The sequence below is a fragment of the Sinocyclocheilus anshuiensis genome, unplaced genomic scaffold, assembly GCF_001515605.1.
Source record: "Sinocyclocheilus anshuiensis isolate Anshui unplaced genomic scaffold, SAMN03320099.WGS_v1.1 scaffold283, whole genome shotgun sequence".
Taxonomy (NCBI): Eukaryota; Metazoa; Chordata; class Actinopteri; order Cypriniformes; family Cyprinidae; genus Sinocyclocheilus; species Sinocyclocheilus anshuiensis.
In genome coordinates this window covers 1,061,070-1,083,840 of record NW_015549605.1, presented here as the reverse complement: position 1 = coordinate 1,083,840, position 22,771 = coordinate 1,061,070, and the positions used below count along the sequence as shown (strand labels likewise).

Here is a 22,771-nt window from a genome sequence, read left to right as displayed (position 1 = left end):
TAGCATGTATGCCAATGCACACGGCATTACAGGCCAATGAAGTAAATGCTCTATGATCCGATGCACATTTGTTTCTGTAGGTTGGGAAGTGGCTGGCGACCACATTCGTATCGGAGTGGGCGGCTCAGATAATGATTACCTCATCTTAAATTTACGAGTGCCTGGATTCAAGTGAGTCAGATCTACAATTCCAGTGTTAAAATGTTGGTTGTGCATAGAACATTTACAAGTGGCCTCTCTTTTTTTTTATCTCTCTCAGACTTCCTACTTCTGTGAACGATGCTTCAGCTACCGAGTTCGGCCGAATCACGTTTATCTTCGAGACCAACTGCAGCGCAGACTGCGAACTCTTTTTTATGATAGTAAGACAATAATTTAACCAAAACAGCATGTGAAACAGTAGTATGCACCGATAAAGAAAAATGTAGTATGTAGCATTGCTATTGTTATGAAAATGTTATTTCTGAATGTCCTCTGAACATTCAAAAAACGTTTTAAAAAACAAACGGTAAGGAAACATTCTATTTTATCATTTTGCAAGCATTACGGAAATGTTATTTTTGAATGTTCTCTGAAGTAGTAGCATTTAAAAACGTTCATCTAAAACGTTTCAGAAAAAACGTATCACGAACGATGTACAAATAATGTTTTTGTGCTAACATTTTGAGAATAATATTCCAGTCATCACAGTGAATTAATCTGCAAGTTATTTACTAAATCAATGCATTTTCTCCATAGGACGTAAACAGGAAGAGCACAAATGTTGTGGAATCATGGGTAGGGAGTAAACCGAGACAAGCGTACACCCACACCATGACCAAAAATGCTTCGGTTTCGTACACATGGGCTTTCCAGCGCACCAACAAAGCCTCTGATGCAAGTATTCACAACAGAAATTAGTCTTAAGTACCTTTTTGTCACATGGAAAAGTCCTCATTCGCGGTGTCTTTCTCTCACAGGTGCGTCAGCATGTAAATGACATTGCAAAGATCTACTCGATCACGGTGACTAATGCAATGGATGGCTCAGCGTCTGGTTGCCACGCCTGTGCTATGATGAGTCAGCAGGACGGCTCTTCCTGTGTCCCCTGTCCCGCTGGACACTTCATCAACAAAGACACCAACCAATGCCAGGAATGCCCGCCCAACACTTTCCTCTCTGGGCATCACATTTATGGCCAGGAGGCCTGTCAGCCCTGCGGACCTGGAAGCAAGAACAACAAGGTATGAGTATAACCAAGAGGTAGTGCATGACTATGTTGGCTTTTAACACTGTTTAACATGCAAAATGTGTGTTTTATGTGTCCAGGAGCACTTTGTGTGTTTTAACGACTGCACCTTCTCGCATATGGATCGCAAACGAACGCTGACCTACGACTTGAGTGCCTTGAGTTCAGTGGGGTCAATCATGAATGGGCCTAGTTTCACCTCCAAGGGAACTAAATACTACCACCAGTTTAATATCAGTCTGTGTGGGGCTGAGGTACTCTCACATACACACATCTCTATCTTTAGCTGACTAAAAATAGATTGCTTTGATAGAAATTAGAAATAGTTTTTTTAGGATCATCACAAAGTGCATATTTTGTTCTCTCTCGCAGGGGAGGAAGGTGGCCGTGTGCACTGACAATGTTACAGATTTGTCCAGTAAGGACCTGCAAAATGAATCCGCTGACCTTAACAATTTCGTCGAGACTTTTGTGTGCCAATCGACCATCATCCCTGCAGATGGACGTGGCTTTAGACCATCACTGTCGTCTCAGTCCATCAGCCTGGCTGACACTTTCCTTGGTGAGCTTATTTCTTTAACAGTATTTAACATACATGGCCATTCAGAAGTTTGGAGTCAGTAAGATTGTTCATTTTTTCCCGAAAGAAGTCTCTTATGCTCACCAAGGCTGCATATATTTGATAAAAAAATACAGTAAAAATAGAAAATTTTAAATAGCTGTTTTCTATGTTAATATATTTTCAAATGTAATTTATTCCTGTGATGCAAAGCTGAATTTGCAACATCATTACTCCAGTCATCAGTGTCACATGATCCTTCAGAAATCATCTTTTTTGCATTGAAATACAGAGAATATATATGAAATTTGGCCACCTCTAATCTACAATAAAGTTGTTTTACATGGCACTTTTGTGTTTAGCTCCCTTCAAAACAGAGGTGTTCTAATTTCTTACTCGTCTCATTTCCTTAATTCTTCCATTTCTCAGGAGCTTCTGTTCACAAAAATCTGGATGGGGTCACTGTCAGCTCAGACCTCTTCCCTGAGTCTTCATGGAAAGTTCCAGATATCAACTTCTTCTATCGGTAAATAAAGAAAGATGAACTTGTTTAAAATAGGTAGTTGATGTGTGCAAGGATATTTAATTTATAATACAAAACATTTTTTTTTTCACCTCAGCTCTCCACAGCCCACAGCATCCTGTCTGAACGGCCGGAGCACAGTCGTGACTCTGCGTTGCAATCCTGAGAAGAGTGCACGCGGAGAGCTCACTGTGCCTAGGTGCGTGTATTTCTATGCTTATTATCTGTATTTGTTCACAAACGTATGTATTTTAGGACCAAGTTAACATATTAAATATGTTAAACGCATTGAATTTTTTATTAAAATGTGATTAAAATGTGCATAGCTGAGTATCTTTATGGATCATTTATTTTTTAATAAAACAAAAATTTGCATTTTTCAAATTTGCATGATTTGCATTCTTTGTATATGGTGAATTATCATCGAAGCTCAACAGCTGAAATATTACCCATGAGTGAAACACCGCTATTAATATAAATGCTAATACATAGCATTCAAATGTTTGTAGGCCAATTGCAAATATGCAATGAATATTCAATGTTTGTAGATTTGCATTTACACTTTTTCTGTGTGTGAAATGAGAAATGTTGATTTTGAGAGTGAGTTGGGTTCGAAATGCACTGAAATGTGCCACAAAAATTGTCAGACTGATTACGTACATTTACAAACAATTTTAATTGCTTGAAGGAAAGACAATGTGGTAATGTTAATCACAAAAAAGCACTTCTTAATTGTGTGTTTAGCAAGTGCCCAGCAGGTACATGTAATGGCTGTGAGTTTCATTTCCTCTGGGAGAGCTCTAGCGCTTGTCCTCTCTGCACTGGAACCGACTACCATTCGATAGAAGGAGCGTGCAAAGGAGGAGTGCAGGTACATCTCTTTCCACAAATGCATCTAGTACAATTTCTTCGGCATTGTTCTGATTAATCATGTATCCTTCTCGTAACAGGACACCCTCTATGTGTGGAACGAACCAAAATTTTGCACCAAAGGGGTACCGCTCCCGAACAAGACCTCCGCCCACTGTGAGGTGGTCAGCCTATGGGTGAAGGCCGGAATTGGGGGTGGAGCCTTCATGGCCGTCCTCTTGGTTTCTCTCACATGTTATTTCTGGAAAAAGAACAAAAGGTAACAAGCTGTCAATGGAAATTCAGCTTGAGATGCAAAAAGTGCTTTTTGATTTTTGACCTCTTTTCTTTTTTGTACAGGCTTGAATATAAATACTCCAGACTAGTGATGTCGACCAATAAGGACTGTGAGTTGCCAGCAGCGGACAGCTGTGCATTAGCAGAGGGAGAAGGGGAGGAGAATGAGGACGATGTTGTTTACTCAAATATTCCTTCGTTACTGGGTAAACTGAAAGCTATCGCAAGCAAGGTCAGTTAATTGTTGTGAGCTTGATGCCATTCCAAAATTATTTGTTAATATGTTCAATTTATATTAATTGAAGTGAATAATGTACTTATGGATATAGCTAGTGGACATACATGGATATCATATGATATCAGTGTAATTTATTATTAATAAATTAATTACTGGTGGCACAACACAAGCTTGCCACAAACAGTAATATTATATAATAAAGATAAGTTAATATTTTTCATTAAAACCAATGCAAATTTGTTCACCCATTATATAGTAGTATATACTCTATACAGTGCACAATTAAAAGTTTGGGGATTTTATTTTAAAGAAATTGAACGGACATATTAAATTCATCAAAAGTCACAGTAAAGACATTTATGTTAAAAAATATATTTATTTCAAATAAATGTTGTTCTTTTGAATTTAAATGGTATCATGGTCTCTACCAAAATATTAAGCAGCACAACTGTTCAGCATTGATAATAAAAATAAATTTTCTTGAGCACCAAATCAAATATTAGAATGATTTCTGAAGGATCAGGTGACACTGAAGACTGGAGCAATGATGCAAAAAATTCAGCTTTGCATCACAGGAATAAATATATTCAAATAGAAAACAGTTATATTAAATTGTAATAATATTTACTGTATTTATCAAATAAATGCAGACTAGGTTAGCAGAACTCCTTTCAAAAACATCAAAAAATCTTACCGACCCCAAACTTTTGAATGGTTGTGTATGGTGCAGAAATGGCTTTTGTTAAAACAGAAACAAGACCTCAAAAAACAACTTCTGCTAAGTTGAGATCATGAGAAAGTAAAAAACAAGACATTAAAAAATAATGCACGGCCTCTAAGGCTTCCGCAATAACTTGGAGATGATCCAAACATATTTTCTGTGGTAATCACCATGCCACAGATGCTTATTGAGCTTAACTGCAATAAATTTTGTATAGTTTTTTGTTTTCATCTGATGTTTTATTTACCTTTGCTTGGCTGCAGGGAGACAGAGACAACAGCGAGTCAGTACAGCTGAAGTCTTCTCAGTCAGAGAGATGGGTTTGGGGATAACTGGAAAAAAGAGGGCCGCTACTGACGGAGAGAAAGAGACAAACACTCATGGAGTTTTCAGTGTTTTGACACTCCTGCTTCAGTTTCTTAATATTTCCAGCCGTCCCCCGTCAAATGTCTGAGAACATATCTCTGTAGGGTCTCAATACAATGTGTTGTGAGTCAAAAAGCAGGAAATCTCTCTAGGTCAAATAAAATTAGCCCCATAAAGTAACTGTATCACATATATACCGCTAAAACATGACAAAAGTTACAAAGCATTGCTTTCTGAAACACATCACAATATACTAAGCATACACCCATGATGTCACCCACAGACACAGGGGCATCAGAGACACATTTGCATCATGGTGTGTGTGAACAATTGAATCACTATACTGCAAAATGAGCCTGAAAAACTGTATGTTTGCTGGTATGTGTATATAAGAATGTTTAATTTTTAAGGTATATTTTTTCTGCTTCTTCACCCACTAGCATTCATGCAATTATATCTAGTGGTTGGCCAACAGATGGAGACAGAGTCTTACCGCTACACAGAGCTTCTTTAGTTTCTTCTCAATGCCAAACATCACACAGCAGATCTAAAAGAGAGAAGAAAGGCCCTTCCTTCATGTATTACAGAGAGGACCGTCCTCTCTCCACATCTCTCCTCTGAGGAGAACAAGAGACAATACCGTTTTCTACTTTGTATTTTGTATTTGTATTGTATTTCGAGCTGTATAAAGTTACGTTGAAATATGTTTTGTTTTACTCCCTGATTCTGTTTATGCTTTAATAAACTTGAAGAGCGCTTTAAACACGGAGCAAGTGTGTTAAGCATACAGAAAAACACACCAGACCAGATCATAAGAACATTCTGCTAACATTCGCATTTTAAAAACATTATTTCTGAATGTTCTCTGAACATTCAAAATGTCCATTTCGAACCTTTTTTTTTAAAGGAACATTCCGTTTGACATTTTTCCAAACATTATCGGAATGTTACGTTTGAATGTTCTGAATGCTCTGTAATAATTAGAAAAATGCCAAAAGTTCTGAGAACATTCCTTGTTCGCTGAACAGCATTTCACTAAAAGATACTTCATAAAGTAAATGTCTAGTCTCTTTAAAGTAAATGACTTATAATGAATTACAAAAATGCTAAATATTGTAACACCATATGTAAACACAAGATGTGACTCGCCTGTATTATTCCTTGGTTACCTAAAAAATTGATGACTCCTAAATGTACAAGAGCAAGTCCACAAGTTTGAGAAAGGGACCAATTATCTGAATATCCCATGGTGTGAGATCTACGAGACAGCCAATAGACAAATTAAGTTTGCACTCACTAATATTAGCATAAAAAATACATAAAACTGGGCACTAATATGCATTAATTTAACGTCTGAACAATGTATTACCTAAAAATCATTATTTTTATTCAGCTCGCCACTGCTTAACTGTAATGTATGCTGAAATATGAATATGGCATATTTTACCTAGTTTTTGGAGGCAGATATTTTGTAATATTCATGTCAGGCAAGAACAAGTTATTTAAAACATTTTTTCTTTTTATTCAAAATAATATGTTTGTTAAACAGTAATGCAGATATGTCGCTTGGTAATAAATTATCCTGATAATTCAATACTTTGTAATGATGCAACTATTTAATCTGTGGATCAAAATATACCTATAGCACTCACAAACTGAGTAGGAATGTATTTTAGGAAAATGACAGGAGCGACAAACCGTTCGCCGAGGTTATGGCTTGTAAGTTAACTCTCATTGCATGCATTCAGGTGCCATTGCATGATACTGTTTGTTTTCAAGAGAGGCCGTTATTAGGTCTTTCTCCCCCTCTATTTCCTAACCTCTATATCCTGCATCCTTTGATCTCATCTCCCTCTCTTCCCTGACGGTAGGTGGAGTAGGACAGCTCGTTTGCCTCCCAGCAGTACAGATGCACTTTGAAAAGATCAGTGAGCGAGAAAACAGAGACAGATATGAGAAGAGAGTCACCAGGACACAAAGCCCCAGAGCGAGCAGATGACTAGCCCAGACTCTCTCTCTCATACATAGAACATATAAACACATTCATACTTCCAACAAATGAAAGCAGGGGAGAATGGGGTAAGCTGTGACACTTTTCAAATATGAAATTGACAGAAATACCTTTAAAATAATCTGAATATTTGAAGCCAAAATTTAGAAAATAATGTGTATATTTATGTAATTTATTTATAAACTATTTTACACACACACATAAATATATATATCATTTAAAAAATATATTTTATAATTAATATATTTATAATAAATAATATATTTTTTAAATTTTATATATTTTCACATGTTCATTTTATATTTTATATAACAAAAACAATTAAAGCCTTTCTGAATACTTTGATAATCTGACAAAAACAATTGCATTTTTTGGTAGATTAAGGAGGTGACACATCTTACCCCAATCTTCCTAACACTTAAGTCATCAGGATTGTTTGTGTTCAATTATACAGTACATTTATGTGAATGTGAAATATACACAGCATGCGATTGATATATTACATCAGCAATGGGAACTGTGTCTACATGTACACAAGTGTCCAATAAAGAAATAGTGAATGTATCCTTTTATGAGCGTTGCAGATCTCCAAAATCCGATTTTACATCATGTGGGCATTTTTGTACAGTTCATACGCTAACAGACTATTTCTAAAACCGGCTGCAAACATCCATAATTGCTTCTCACAATGCTTTCCCTTCATTAGTTTTCATCTTACAGTTGCTGTTAAACCTCAGGCCAAAAAAATTTTTAAAATTTGCCACTCAGCAGCCTAGCAAAAATATCTACAGTCTGTTCTACATAATTAAATCTGATAGACTCAAAAAAAAAGTCAGTTTCATTTTCACTGGTAATAGTTTGTGATGGCATGAAGCAGGGTTTGAAATAATACATTAGGTGCTTCGAAAGTGTTTTTTTTTCTTTAACACTGGGTTTCGTCTAGGCATCATACTTCTTTCCCGCCCTGTGGATTTGCTGGTACAAGGTCATGGAGAATGCCATCCCGAGCAGCTGCAGAACAGAGAAAATGACTTCAGCGTGGATGTGCATCAAACAGGATGTGACATCATTGGAGGCAAAGCTGTTTTCCAAAACATTCCAGGATGAGTCTAATCGTAATATTTGTACCTGCAAGACCAGCACACACATCGCGATGGTTCCGAGCAAATGTTTGTTGTCGTTCAGCCATTCCTCAACCTTCTCATAGCAACCCTGAGAGTCAGAAAGTAGAAGTGTGTAGTAACATTATAATGCTGGGAAGGCTATTGAAACTGTTTATAAATTCTGAAAATTTACAATGTGCACCACATTCAGAATTTAAAGTAGCTAAACTATAGTCACACTATATTTATCTATATTTTAAGTACTTATCTACAGTATAAGCAAGTAGCTAACAACATTAAAACTATTTAAGCATAAAATAGTTACATTATTAAACTGGATGATCACAGAAATATTTATGACTATATACTGTATCTCAATTAGGGCGACTTGGCCCAGTAAATTTCTAAATTCTAAACTAAACTACTAACACTAACAAAAATAGAAAAATCTCATCAAATACAATACAAAACTACAATACTCATTTTGTATTAACTACTGTTTATATTTGCTGTACTATGTAAATACAGTATTATAAATATAATATAATATAATATAATATAATATAATATAATATAATATAATATAATATAATATAATATAATATAATATAATATAATATAATATAATATAATATAATATAATTACACCAAAGAAACTAATCATAATAAAATATAAAGTAATATAATAAAATAAAATAAAATAAATTTAAATTAGAGACTATTGAAATAAAATAAAATATTATTAAAATACAATACAATACCAATCAGAGAAACTATTAAAATTAAATTAAATTTGAGAAACTATTAACATAAAATAATACAATAACTAACACATCTACTTAAACAATCAGTTTTATTGCTGGAAATGAGTCTAGCTAGTCTGCATTTTTGCAGTGCAATGCAATAAAATTAAATAAAGTAAAATTACACCAAAGAATCTATTTAAATAATAATAAAATAAACCAAAGCAAAGAAAATATTAAATTAAATAAATTTAAATTGGAGACTATTTAAATAAAATAAAATATTAATAAAATAAAATACTATACAAATCAGAGAAACTATTAAAATAAAATTTAAATTGGAGAAACTACTCAAATAAAATAATAAAAAGAAAATTTAGATAAGAGTAGTGAATAAAATAAAATGAAATCAAATCAAATATCCAGCTGTACCTGTGACCAGAAGACGTTAGTGGCATTGCGACCGCACTCTCTATAGTGTTCCTGGCAGCATCTGTCTGGAACTGTTTTCTCCTGCAGGGCATCATGCCAGTCTGTGTGCCCAGTAACGCCACAACACTGCCACTGAGAGACAGAGTGAATATTCAGATTCATCATTTACACACCGAGCAAAGAAAATTTCTGCAGACGCCTGCATATTGTTCAGTACTGGAGGGCTTCATGAGTTATCTTCCATAATTCTGTGGAGAGCAGCTGCGGATAAGATGTGGCTCAATCAACTATCTGAACTCACAGTGACCCGCCATTACTGTCACTGATGATGACCCTATATCACACCTGCACTCATTCACACACACCTCAGCTTGGATAATGTTCCAGGCATTGCGGAGGCCGATGTTATTGTCCGTGTTGTAGAGCCTCAGGCCATCTTTCAGATCCTGCTTAGCGTTCTCGCTCACCTGCAGAAAAGTTTAAAGTCACATGAAGCATTTGTAATCCGAATATGAGTTACAGAGTCGATTTTTGGAAATGAAGAAAAATTTAAGAACACTGAGAGCGTAAACCAGAAGAGCAGGTGTGTGGGCTGCTGTTGTCAGGAGTCGAGTGGGTAATGAAAGTCTGTGTGCGGTGGGTGGTTAGTTCTGTGTTTGTGTGTGTGTGTGTGTGTAATAGATAGATTGAGGTTGTGTGTGTGATGCTTGTTGTTCATACTGTACCTTGTCCGTGTACACAAAGAAAAGGATGAGCAAAATCAGCTCTGCCAGCAGAATAATCAACAAAACAATGAAGAACTACAAGAAAAAAGACAGTAAAGAAAGTAAACTATTCATATCCAACAATACTAAGTTTGTATACACACACACACACACACACACACACACACATATATATATATATATATATATATATATACACACACACACACATGTATATATATTCAGTTTTATTTATTTAGTGCATTGCCTTGTAATAAGTGGGATTATGTAAAGTCAGGCCAAAAATTACCCCCTCTCTCAATCAATCAATCAATCAATCAATACATATAGAAAAATAAATAAATAAATAAAATAAAACTAACCAAGTGTTGCCCAAAGGCTGACAGAAATTACAAGCGAGTGGGATAAAGCATGTTTTTGCACTATTCATGACAATGGAAGCTGTTTGAATGTGGAAATGAGGATGCTTTGTTTCCCACTCGCAGCATCTCAGCTGCGCAGCCTTTCTCTGCACTCCTACACTCTCCATCATCTTTTGATGAAATGAGAGCTTTCTGACCCTGCATAGACAGCAATGTAACTGAGATGTTCCCAGACCCAGAAATGTAGTAAGGACATCGTTAAAATAGTCCATGTGACATCAGTTGTTCAACCGTCATTTTATGAAGCTACGAGAATACTTTTTTTGAGCAAAGAAAACAAAAATAATGACTTTATTCAACAATTTCTTCTCTTCCAGTCATGCGTTATAGTGCTCTCATGAATAGCAGCAGAGACTGATTAGAAGAGAAGAAATTGCTGAATAAAGTCTTTTTTTTGCACACAAAAAGTATTCTTGTAGTTTCATAAAATTACAGTTGAACCACCGATGTCACATGGACTATTTTAACGATGTCCTTACTACATTTCTGGGTCTGGGAACATTTCAGTTACATTGCTGTCTATGCAGGGTCAGAAAGCTCTCGGATTTCATAAAAAATATCTTAATTTGTAAGTAATTACGAATGAAGGTAAGCACTGCTTTTAAATCTGTGTTAAATAAAAAATAAAAAAAAACATCAGAGCAACACCCAAACTACAGTGCCTATACAGAAACAACGTGGCATATTTATCAGAAACTAGATTTTCAAAACCTAGGTTTTGGGAGGGAACTGCACAGTGTTCAGAAATGGATGAAAAGCTACTAATTAATTAAACCATAAAAGTGCAAAATAAAACATTCTAAATAAAGCACTTATCATAAAATGTAACCATTAACTGAAATCAGAGAATCAACATAAGAATATGTTGGTGAACTACTTAAATATTAACTTAAAATTTCAGGGGGTACTTAAGTAATTATTTTATGTCAAAGAGGTTTGGCTGACTAAAACTGTTTTTGTGACTCCCTCAACTAAACAATGAACTATTCATATGCTTTGTAGCATAATGGAAACTTTCATTTCAGCGCCTGAGAAGAACAGTTAAAAATGCAGCGACAGCTGAAGTGATGAAGTATGAAGTTTTTTGTAGTTTACTTTTGGAAGACAACCAGAGAGGATTGTATTAAAACCGAACATGCATAATTTAGAAAGAATTTGCAAATGTTAAATCTCAAAACCTGACAATCCAGGATTACACTAACCCAGGTTTAAAATAACCCTGCATTAACAATACATTCCGTATGCAGTGTGCATTGTGGGAGTTTAGGTGTCGACTTACACTCAGCAACAGGCACTTGTTCTCCTTGATGGCACCGAGGCAACCAAGAAAGCCCGTTACCATGACGACAGAGCCCAAGGTAATGACCAGATTGGCGGCTGATAGGGAGGGGAAGGACGGGGAGAAGGTGGCAAAACTGCCCTGAGAAACGGACAGCCATATGCCCACACCTAACAACCCGCAGCCCGACAACTGAGGAGAGACAGACAGTGGAGAGCGTTTCACGTTAATAAACTCACAGAAACTCATTCATTATGGATCAAACACGCATAAACATTCAGTTCGACAGTGTTTCTTCAGGTTTTTACGTGTCCCAAAGTGTAAAACTGAGTCTTCGGTTTCATCCACCGAAGTCAGTAGGTCTCAGGAGGACCTGAGAGGCACTTTCTGAACTCAAGTTCACTCAAGGTAAGGTGTACTTACTGTTTCAGGACTGAGATAGGTATGTGTGCGCATGCCTGACCAACAAAGCGATACCTGTGTCAGCTCTCCCTGCTGTGAGAGCAATATAAATGCTAATTTGAACCGCAATGAAGGTTGTTGTTAAGTAATGAAGTGTGAATTTTGCGTGTGTCTAGATCGTAGGAGAGTAGAAGGTATGTTTGTTGGGGAGAAACTCTTGTAATTTCATGCTCAGGTAACCGAAATGTAAAAGTAGTCCAGTCTGCTAAAGGCCAGGCAAAAGGAGAAAGTTAGCAAACACACCTGGACCAGCTCCAAACAGAAAACCAGATAATGCTGTATTTACGGCACAAGATGGTACATCTCTACCTGCAAAATTTTATTTTATACAATAAATGTACAAATGCTTTCATTGTTTTATCCCAATTTACCATGTAGAGTCAACTATACTGTAAGTAAGCCATTTGTTGATTTACAAGTTCACATTTGTATATAACACTTCACAGTAAGATAAAGCTATATTTATTTTACACTCTGACTCAAGAGTAAAGATGCATGGATATTTAAATTGGCCAGAACGATTAACTGATAATTATTTCCATGTTATGGCTGATGACCAATAAATATCTGATGTTACGCTATTATGCGTAAATTAAGACTATTTAGTACAAATGAATAGGAAAAATAATAAATATTAAAAAACTATATACATAAAAACTAAAATAATTAATTAAAAACTAAAATCACTTGTTTTAAATACTACATGCAAATTTAAGCATCACAACATAGAAAAAATGTATTGAATATTACATGAAAATTGGATCATTTATATGAACATTATATGAAAAATGGACGTTTGTTAACGTTTGTTAAGTATTACGTTTTTTACGTTTATTTTCATAATTACATTTATTATAACATGATAGCATTATATAATATACAGTATATTATATATATATATATATATATATATACTGTATATATACATACATAAAAGATTATATTAAACTGTTATTAAATTACTAGTGTTCTTAAAGATTAAATATGTTTAAATATGGATAATATGAATATATAAGTAAAATATATTACGAAATATTTTTATGATTTTTAAATTAATAATTTAGAAGGGCAAGATGTTCTCTGTTAATCCTTCCTCACATAACGTGTGTCATTGCGAGGTATGCCCTACAGTGCAGCGGTCTGGCTCCCCACACACTGTTCTTTTGAGTGTAACTGAAGGTGAAAAGCTGTGTCATTCAGTTCCCTTGAGAAAATACCCAGCATGCACTCTGAGAATCACTAAGAACCACGAAGAATCTGAAATGAGACAGAACCCTTGTACTTGGAAAATGATGAGTACGAAAAATAAGAGATAAAACAGGTATGTGTGTGTGTGTGTGTGAGAGAGAGAGAGAGAGAGAGAGAAAGAGAGGAGCAGCAGAGCAAGTCAGAGCAAGTCTGCAAGTCATTTCTGCGAGGAAATAATTAGGGAGCAAATGCAAGCATGAAAAATAAGCCAAAGAGCACACAAACAAGAAAATAACAGAATAAAACATAAACAGGAAGAGCACAGAGTAAGACTATTCTGTCCACAGGAGCAGACAGCTTTTAACCTAAATTTTAGTATTCATGACGCACAACCAGAATGAAGACGCACACAAACAAATTGAATTCAATCTATTCTCTCTGCCTTTGGAAAATCCTACATAATGGGTTTGTTCTTAATCTAATCCTGCATTTCAAATTGGGGGACTATTCGTTTGAGAGGTTTTCTTTACAGTGCACTGCATTCAAACACACATAGACCGAGGTAGGCATTTACTAGATAAATGGTCTGAAGTAGTAGCAATCAACACAATCAAGGTGCGTGAAGAGGAGACTGAGGAAAGGACTGAGAAGAAGCAGGGAAGTTGGGTCAGGATGGAAAGTAAAGAACTGGGCTAAAAAGGACACAGGACAGGAAAGGAAAGGAAATTAAAGGAAAGGAAAGGAAAAAGAACAGGGCAGGAAAAGGCAAAGAAAATAAATAGAAAACAATGGGAACAAGGTATAAGAAAAAGCAAGAAATAAACATGGGGAAAAAAGGAAAGGATAGGTAAAATCAAAAGAATGGAACTGGCCCAGGAAAGAAAAGATATTAAATGTAAACACAGGGAAACAAACGACAAGAAAGGGATATGAAAAGAAGTAATAGAAAGAAAAGAAATTATCTGAAAAGGACAGGGAAGAAAATGGGCAGAAAAAGAATAAGGAAATGGAAAAGGAAAAGGAAAGGATGACAGGCAGGAAATGAAAAAAGGAATAACAGGAAAAGGGATAGCAAAGGAAATGAGAAAGGAAATGGATAGAAAATTACAGGGAAAAGAAAAGTAATTAAAAAGATGGAAACAAGGAAATATGAAAGGACAAAGCACAAGAAAAGCAATAGAAAAGGAATTCACAGGAGAAAAAGGAATAGTAGTTTACTAGAAAAGACATGAAAAAGGAAATAAAAGGATAACGGAGAGGAAAAGGGATAGGAAAGGAAGGAAAAGGTGAAGAAGAGAAGAATAGAAAGGGGCAAGAAAGGAAATGGAAAAACACAGTACAGGAATAAGGATAACAAAGGAAATTAAAAAGGAAAGGGACAAAATAAATCAATAGAAAATGACAGGAAAAGAAAAAAGGAAATGAAAGAAAGGAGCTTAATACTAAAGGGCAGGAAAAGTAGAATGAAAAGAAAATGAAATGACAAAGGAACAGGATAAGAAATGAAAGTAAAATGATAGGAAAAATGAAAAAGGGAAAAAAGGAAAAGGACAGGAAAAAAGCAAAACAAAAGAAAGAACATTTTACTAAATGTAGGCAGCATCGATGAATAAGTATTAGAAATAACATACCAGAAGATCTAGAAAAGTTGAGTCAGTCGTTCATGTTAATAACAGATCCCACATGCAAAACTGACCTCACACCCACTAATAAGTGTACTGTGTGTTTGTGACCTTGTGCAGAGTGAAGTGAGTCTGGCCTAAACTTTCTGACTCATGTATTAAACATGGAGCTGAGAGCCATCAGGCTCAGTAATGTCAAGCACATGAAATACAGATTACCAGTGACCTAAAACACCTCCTCAACTCCACTCAGAAACATCATTACCACCCCATTTACATTCCATATAAAAATATAATAAAAATGCACACAATACATCAACTGTCTCTCACATAAGCAGCAAGATCAAGCGTTTTTGTATTATGTTCTGAGAAGACTTTATTGAACGCCTCTGTAAACCTTGTAATTCAAAAGAGATATGTAATTTCTCTTCAATGGAAAACTGAACTCCGAAATTAAATTCCAGTGAAGCAAAAGAAAACCACACTACCGCTTTGACAAACCATTCCATCTCAAAGTAATTCTATATAAAGCTTTCAAATTACTTTTATCTTTCTTTCTATCTCACTCCTCCATCTTTCTTTTATTCCCTCTCCGCCCTGCTGTTTAAAGTGTACAGTGTAAAATCTTCAGGCATTTGCAATCTTCACATAATTTCCTTATTCTTTTATCTTCCCTTTTCCATCATTATATGGGTGTATATGTGGGTGTGTGTGCAGTGGGAGATTTTAGATCAGTCGGGAGTTTTTTCTCAAGTTTCCTGCTTGTGATTTGGTGCTTCCGTCATTAAACTGGCTCAGAATCAAACAAACAACAACACACACAGCAGATCAAACGAGCGAAATCTCACAACTCACAGAACCGTAATCTGACACAGACTTCCTGTTGCAGCTACACAACAACAACAACAACATAGACACAGATGACTGAAAGTTAAATTGGAGGCCTATAAGACATGTTAGAATGAAAAGGCGGGGGGATTTGTTTGAGTGCTCTAGTTCAGATGAATATGTATTACTGCCTTTGATCTAAGAGCATTTAACACCTCGTGATGAACCTACTTCCCTCCTTGCCTCTCATTGCAGCACACACATGCGTGACATGTTCACAAACATTGACTGTGGTATCAATTTTTACCAAAATGCTACAGTTATTACCAGGTGCGTCATACCCATTCAGACTGATTTCTGAGTTAAGTGTTTATGATTTATTGGCATCTTTAGAAACCGTTTTATACAGACTGCATTCACAACTACCATTTTCTAGCCACTGATGTATTTTACAGCTGAACAATACTAGAAAAATATTTCTCTAGCAATTTCCATGACTTGGGATTTAATTAATATCTATGATTTTTTGTAGGCTAAAACTGCTATTTGTATTTTATCTGATAATTTCGTTATTGTGGGACCCTGAGGAGTGCAGCATGGGAAAATAAACACATAGTATACGCAGAAAACACAAACACCACGCATCTTATTATCCCACACTGCATGCATCGGACAATCATTCATATGAAAATCCAACTGTTTAAAAAAAAGTTCTCTGGTTCAGAAGTTCACACAAAAATTAAAATTTTGCCAAAATGTAAACCTCCTCAGGCCATCCAAGATGTAGATGAATTTGTTTCTTCATTGAAACAGATTTCAATGAAGAAATTTAGCATTACATCACTTGCTCACCAGTGGATCCTCTGAAGTGAATGGGTGCCATCAAAATGTGAGTCCAAATAAAAAAAAAAACATCACAATAATCCACAAGTAATCCTTCCTGTTTTGTCCTCTCACATCAAAATCCACCAACATATTTGTTTAGAGCTGTTTTGAACTTTTTTTGCTTATAAACAGTGCTTGATTTGTGCATATTTCTCTCTTGATTCTGACGAGAACATTTTAACTGGAAAAAGAACAATGGATTAAGGACTCATATTTTATGCAAAAGCAGTGGTTAAAACATCTTAAAATTATGGATTTGTTTCTTACAAACACGCAGCTTTTCACTTCACAAGATGGTAATTGATGGACTGGAGTTGTGTGGATTACTTGTGGACGGCACCCATTCACTGCAGAGGATCAATTGGTGAACACAAGATGTAAATGTTCTACATTTCTCCAAATCTTTTCAGATAAAGAAAGAAAATCATCTACACCTTGGATGGCCAGAGGGTGAGTAAAATTTAAGCAAATTTTCATTTTTGGCTGAACTATTCCTTTAATTCTTTAGAGTTGCTATTTAGGATTATGGATTCACACAATTCTCCAACCCCACATATGAGCAATAATAATAGTGATGCTCGCCTTAGCGAACATCGCTAATGATCTGCCCCAAGCTCACATGGCTGAGCCAGAAACAAACATTGTTAAACCATTCAAACAAACAGCGCATTGTTTTCAAAACCCCACAGAGACACCATGCTCACTTTTTGGGGAAATCATTGTACAAACAGCTTACTTATAGCAGTCTCTGCACATTAATCTTTGACAAGAGAACGCATTTTGACAACAAGTAAGTGTGGATAATTCATGCTGTACTTTGATACTCACCCAGAACAGCAGGTTGAAGAGGAACATCATGTATTTGACACAGCACAGGCATCCACGAGCCATCTTCAGCTTCTCGAACTCTAGGAGCAACACAAATGACAAGTCCAGGTAAAACACAACGTACTTCCCACCGGCAGACACGCGCTTATCCTGAGGCTTCCCTCCAGGCGGGACGGCGACAATGGCACCGTCACTCTGTGCCGTTTGATCTTTGACATTTGACCCCCGGGAGCCATAGAAGGCCCCCAAGGCCAGGCGGTGACCCCGACGGGCCGCCCGGGTGAATTCTGACTCTGTGCTGTCCAATGAGGGGCTTCGCTGGACCTCGGATTCATGGCTCTCACACCTCTGCATCATCGGATGAAGGCCGAGCAGAGGGCATGTTTCACACACACTCACACACGCTGCAACTTAAGCTGCATGTGTCCAAAGTTGCCATTTGAAAGGCTTTAACTTAAACAGCTGTGCTCACAAAAACACAAGAACTTCAGAGGTCACAGATGTCTAATGAGAGGGTTTTCTCGAGGTCGTAATTCCTTTGCATTGAGAACGTCTTCCTCCTGGTGTTTCCTATTTGTCTTTTCCCCCTTTACGCTGTTCCTATTGTGCGTGCAGGAAAGCAGAGCATGTGTTTTCAACTTTCCCCGCTCTCGCTCCATCGCACTCTTTCATTGCTCTGCGTCGGCATGATTCGCTTTGCTGCATGTACCACTTTTTTCTCTGCACGATCTTGCTTCCCTGCAGTGCTATTATTAGAGATCTCCTCTCCCAGCTCTTCCCATCCCAACTAGTGCTCCGTCCCTCTCTCTGCAACCTTCATTCGTTCATCCCTTTCTCTCTCCCTTTGGCTCCTCCTCCTGCACTCCGGCCAATCTGTTTGCAGGTCAATGGATGCGTTATTTCCCTTCCCATGTACCTTTGAAAGTATCAGTAGCCAAGCGGGGAAATGAAAGCTGATTGAGGGAATAAATCAAATCCTAGCACATGTATGTCTTATCCCTGCGATACTGTCTGACTGTACATGCTGTCTCGCTTAATCAGAGCGTTTTTGCAGAGATTGTGCAGTGCCAATGTTTCCAGGTAATTTCTCTGTTGTCATGCCACATAAGTGTAAAGAGTGCATCTGATTTGTTTTTTTGGTGTTGTGTGGATGGTGCTCTTCATGATCTTTCAACACATTTACATGTTAAAACACACTTCAGACAAAAAAACATGCATTTGCTTTCATACTGGGTCAGAATTTGGTCTGTGCTGGTGATAAGATAGACAGATAAATAACAAAACGTCTGTACACGCAGTTATTTATTTACTTTTTTTTAACCAACCAACCAGCTACCAACAACCTCTCAAAGGCAACTACTTAGCAATGCCATAAAAACTACCTTAAACAGCATCAAACTAATAAATCACCTTCAGCTTTGTGGAGTTTAAAGCTTCCATTTCAATCTATCAAAGCAATGTCAAATTCAATATGAGTCCTTTTTGTTGCAAGTGATCCTGATTTAACCACTGGCTAGGATGCTTACTGACCTCTAACGTGAGCTGCAGTGAAGCGTGGATGAGACAGCTTGAAAAACAGACTGATACTGGGTCTAATACAGTACAGTTCGTTCAACAGATTGTACTGTCTCAGGGTACTATGTCACATTTAATTTACACAATCCATGTTTCCAGACTTCTCTACCACTAGAATGTTCTGGGAAGACATATTTTCAATGTTGCATCAGCTGAATGATTGACACCCTAGTACGCAATAGTATAACGGACAGAACAGATTGCACATCTATATCTCACAGCTGTTTTTTTAATAATGACTAAGATTAATAAAAATTTTGTGAAATCTATACCGCAGGGTATGTTATAGTTTGAAAATGAATAATGAATATTTAATTTTATTCTAAAATGCAAAAAAGGTTTCTTTTAGGCTTAGCCTGAAGCATTATAATTTGGTTAATATAAAAGCAATAAAAATCATTGTATGTCCCTACTTATGTAACTAAACATGCATATGTGTGTTTGGGGGATATTTCTGTAGGGATCCTCCTGTGACTATTTTTTTATTTTTTTAGTTATAATTCTTTCCTTCCGGTGCTCTTTCCACTCTAATTAAATGGCATTGTGATCTTGTGTAACTCAGTGTGTGTGTGTGTGTGTGTGTGTGTGTGTGTGTGTGTGTGTGTGTGTGTGTGTTATATGTTGTAGTGGTTCATGTGAAGTCAACATCTGAATTTTGCATGTGGGTCAATGACAAATAAAAGTGTCTATGATAAAGACAAGGAAATATCTTCTAAAATCTAGTGTAAAACACATGCCAAAATCTTTGTATTCATGTTGGTTTTTGAGAAATTCTATTATCATTTACAAGAAAACCTTACATTTAATGACTCAAAAATATCATTAGTAAAAAGTAGAACAATAACATCATTTTCTGAATACATATGAGTGTACACATCTTGATTTTTTCCCTAAACAACTTTTACATATTTTTACAGGTATTCAATCATTCATTTACTCATTCATTCATTTAAATACAATGGATTTGAATTATTGCACATAGGAATAATTAGTTAATAAATATGGACCCACTTTATATTAAGTGGCCTTAACAACTATGTACTTACATTTAAATTAATAATTTGGTACAATGCACTTATTGTGTACATACATTGTACTTATATTTTAAAAATACCTGCATGTAATTACATCTGTAATTAATTTCTGTAATTACATTTATAATTACACAGTTGACCCATCCCTTACACCTTAACCCACTCTTAAACCTACCCATACTAACAAACCTGTCCCTAACCTTACCCGTATCCCACTTTAATAGCAGCAAAAGTGTTTTGCAATACAATATGAACACAATAAGTACATTGTACTTAATTTTTGATGTAAGTACATAGTAGTTAAGGCCACGTAATATAACGTGGGGCCATAAATATCATTTATTTTGGGGGGAGTGACACACCATGATACTGAACTAACCATGCCATGTCATAAAAAGGTAAAATTATCTGATAAGAAACTTGATGGACAGTGATGAGGATCTTCAGAGGATGTCAGGATGTAAAATATCATGTGGTGTGACTTTCATAATATTTGTTAAAAATTACCTTTAATTAGTTAAAAATTAAAAGATTTTTCTCAACCGATACGATAACTCAGAATGATATCTACCGATACCGATAGTTTGGTGGTGTTGGTTGGGTGGGGGGGATATAAATAAATTATATATATTATATATATTGTGGTTTTTGAGTCACAGATCGGATGATTTTTCGGATAAGCATGAAACAAGAAATTTAAAATTGCTTGAACGTGTAAACTGGCAAATTAATCTCTAAATAACATGCGTGTCAAACAGTGGGGTCTGGTCTGTCTGAATCACAGATCAACAGATCAGAGCAAGCTTTCATTTACTAATTTAACGTATCAATTGCATACAACGAAAATACAGAATAATTAGAACAATCATTAACGCAATAAATAACAGAGTGTAATATGATCATATTCATATCTATAGGCTACACATTTTCCCAGAACGTTCTTGCGACCTGGTAGCAATTCTTCCACGGCCCGGTAGTGGGTCACGACCCGGTGGTTGGGGACCTCTGCACGGGGGATAGGGAACGATTAAGTGTAATTACGCTTTCCATTGGGACGAATGAAGTCTGGTATCGCATTGTGTCACGCGAAGTGCTGCAGTCCAGAGACACGCTAGACATATGTGTGTGTGTGTGTGTGTGTGTGTGTGTGTGTTATATGGAGCTGCTGTGTATTTTACCCTGCGGTGGCTTTGTGAGATCTGATGTTCTCGGGAAACTCATTAGACAGGATTTATTAACTGAACAGTGTTTATTTTGCTGCAAGGGTGGACAATACTTTCCCACAGCTGCACACACAGGCAGCAAATTTATACACCTATACTTTTGAGGACCTCCCATAAATGTATATTGTTATTGTCAATTTGCTTATTTTGGTACTGTTTTTTTTGTAAGGATTTTCCCCACAAGTCAAATAGACTTTTATCATACACTATGATCAAACAAGTGTTTATGCTAAATTATTTTTTATTAAACAATTTTTTAAACACAATAAAAACTAAATTCTGTAATAAGGTTAATAGCTGTTTTGCAGAAATTCATTAATGCATTATCTTGAACTAACAATGAGCAACATTTTACAAGTATTTAATAATGAGTTTAATAATTAAATAATAATAATTTAATAACATTTTTTAGTTAATTTCTAAATACACTATAGTTCATTAATTCATATTCATTCATTATAGATTAACTAATGTTAATTTATACAACCAGAAATTACTTTTGTCATCATGACTCACAGATAGCTATACTGGGCTGTTCCCAAATAGTAATTTTTTTTCATTTATTTTATTTTATTTTTTTAAATAAAATTTAAATAGTTTGAATGGAAATGTGCTTATGAGTACATAATTTGGCTCTCAGGGGTATTGCAAAACAAGTACACTACAACATGCTTTGGGCAAACTATTTGCTAAAATTAAACTCCTGATTCTGTTCTCCGCATCTTGCGGGAACAGCACATGTAGTACTACACATCGAGTGTCAGGCCTGAATAGCGGCACATGTAACACTCCTGGGATACTCTTCTGGAATATTTTATGGCTTGTGCGTCTCACGTGGCTTCTGTCTGGGTGCCTGAATAGAGCATAACAGGAGAAGCAGTGCAGAATATCTGTTCACACGTATTTAACGCATCCACAGTCAGGAACAGCACTCATTTATTATACATAAAGAGAAGAGAGGACAGAGAGGATTGCAAGATATATGATGGAGAGAGAGAGAGAGAGAGAGAGAGAGAAGGAAAACGACAGAGAGTAACAGATGTGTTCTTAAAGTTCCTGTTAATTGTTTCCTCTTAATGTTAACCAAAGCCTTGTTGAATGTGTATTTTTAGTACAATTTCTGAAATCTCTTGAGTATGGGCATGTATTGGTGCTGAGACATTATGTAAATCATGCCAGAGAAGTGGTATATCTGGAGAACTTTTGAAAATTCTTCAAGAGATGTCTATTCAGTAAGCATACAAAAATCACACATGCACTAGTTTGAGAAGTGCTAACAATGTTTTATTATAGTTATAATTATTATATGATTATTATAATTCACAATTTTGGGGCCATAGGATTTTTAATGTTTTTGAAAGTCTCTTATGCTCACCAAGGCTGCATTTATTTGATCAAAAATACAGTAAAAAAAAAAAAACTAATATTGTGAAATATTATTACAATGTAAAGTAACTGTTTTATTTGAATGTATTTTAAAATGCAGTTTATTCCTGTGATGCAAAGCATTATTACTCTAGTCTTCAGTCTCACATGATCCTTCAGAAATCATTCTAATATGCTAATTTGATGCTCAATAAACATTTCTTGGCATTATCAATGTTGAAAACAGCTGTGCTGCTTAATATTG

General features: G+C 35.9%; 2 protein-coding genes and 1 long non-coding RNA gene across 4 annotated transcripts in view; 1 reads left to right on the top strand and 2 right to left on the bottom strand.

Moving 5' to 3' along the window:
- The window catches only part of LOC107658817 (UPF0577 protein KIAA1324-like), an 11,198-nt gene extending 6,447 nt beyond the window's left edge, over positions 1-4,751 (top strand). The window contains exons 11-22 of the mRNA XM_016447478.1: positions 81-171; positions 260-362; positions 739-876; positions 960-1,223; positions 1,309-1,482; positions 1,601-1,790; positions 2,217-2,313; positions 2,408-2,509; positions 3,055-3,181; positions 3,261-3,439; positions 3,520-3,688; positions 4,679-4,751. Coding sequence (XP_016302964.1) covers positions 81-171; positions 260-362; positions 739-876; positions 960-1,223; positions 1,309-1,482; positions 1,601-1,790; positions 2,217-2,313; positions 2,408-2,509; positions 3,055-3,181; positions 3,261-3,439; positions 3,520-3,688; positions 4,679-4,747 — 1,703 coding nt within the window. The 3' untranslated portion in view covers positions 4,748-4,751. The remainder of the gene's footprint in view (positions 1-80; positions 172-259; positions 363-738; positions 877-959; positions 1,224-1,308; positions 1,483-1,600; positions 1,791-2,216; positions 2,314-2,407; positions 2,510-3,054; positions 3,182-3,260; positions 3,440-3,519; positions 3,689-4,678) is intronic.
- Positions 3,352-5,337, bottom strand: LOC107658843 (uncharacterized). Its single transcript, XR_001630841.1, has 3 exons — positions 5,275-5,337; positions 4,663-4,768; positions 3,352-3,421 (listed from the first exon to the last, which is right to left on the bottom strand). It is a non-coding gene; the product is annotated as an uncharacterized LOC107658843 (long non-coding RNA).
- Positions 5,338-7,105: 1,768 nt separating this feature from the next.
- The window catches only part of LOC107658833 (tetraspanin-9), a 21,153-nt gene continuing 5,487 nt past the window's right edge, over positions 7,106-22,771 (bottom strand). Inside the window, exons 2-8 of one of the 2 annotated variants that reach the window (XM_016447500.1) lie at positions 17,310-17,389; positions 11,497-11,688; positions 9,796-9,870; positions 9,436-9,537; positions 9,071-9,202; positions 7,921-8,004; positions 7,106-7,803 (exon numbers count right to left, since the gene is read on the bottom strand). In XM_016447500.1, coding sequence (XP_016302986.1) covers positions 7,732-7,803; positions 7,921-8,004; positions 9,071-9,202; positions 9,436-9,537; positions 9,796-9,870; positions 11,497-11,688; positions 17,310-17,372 — 720 coding nt within the window. In that variant the 5' untranslated portion in view covers positions 17,373-17,389 and the 3' untranslated portion in view covers positions 7,106-7,731. Of the gene's footprint in view, positions 7,804-7,920; positions 8,005-9,070; positions 9,203-9,435; positions 9,538-9,795; positions 9,871-11,496; positions 11,689-17,309; positions 18,116-22,771 lie in introns of those variants that run through there. The other variant, XM_016447499.1, reaches the window with a different exon arrangement.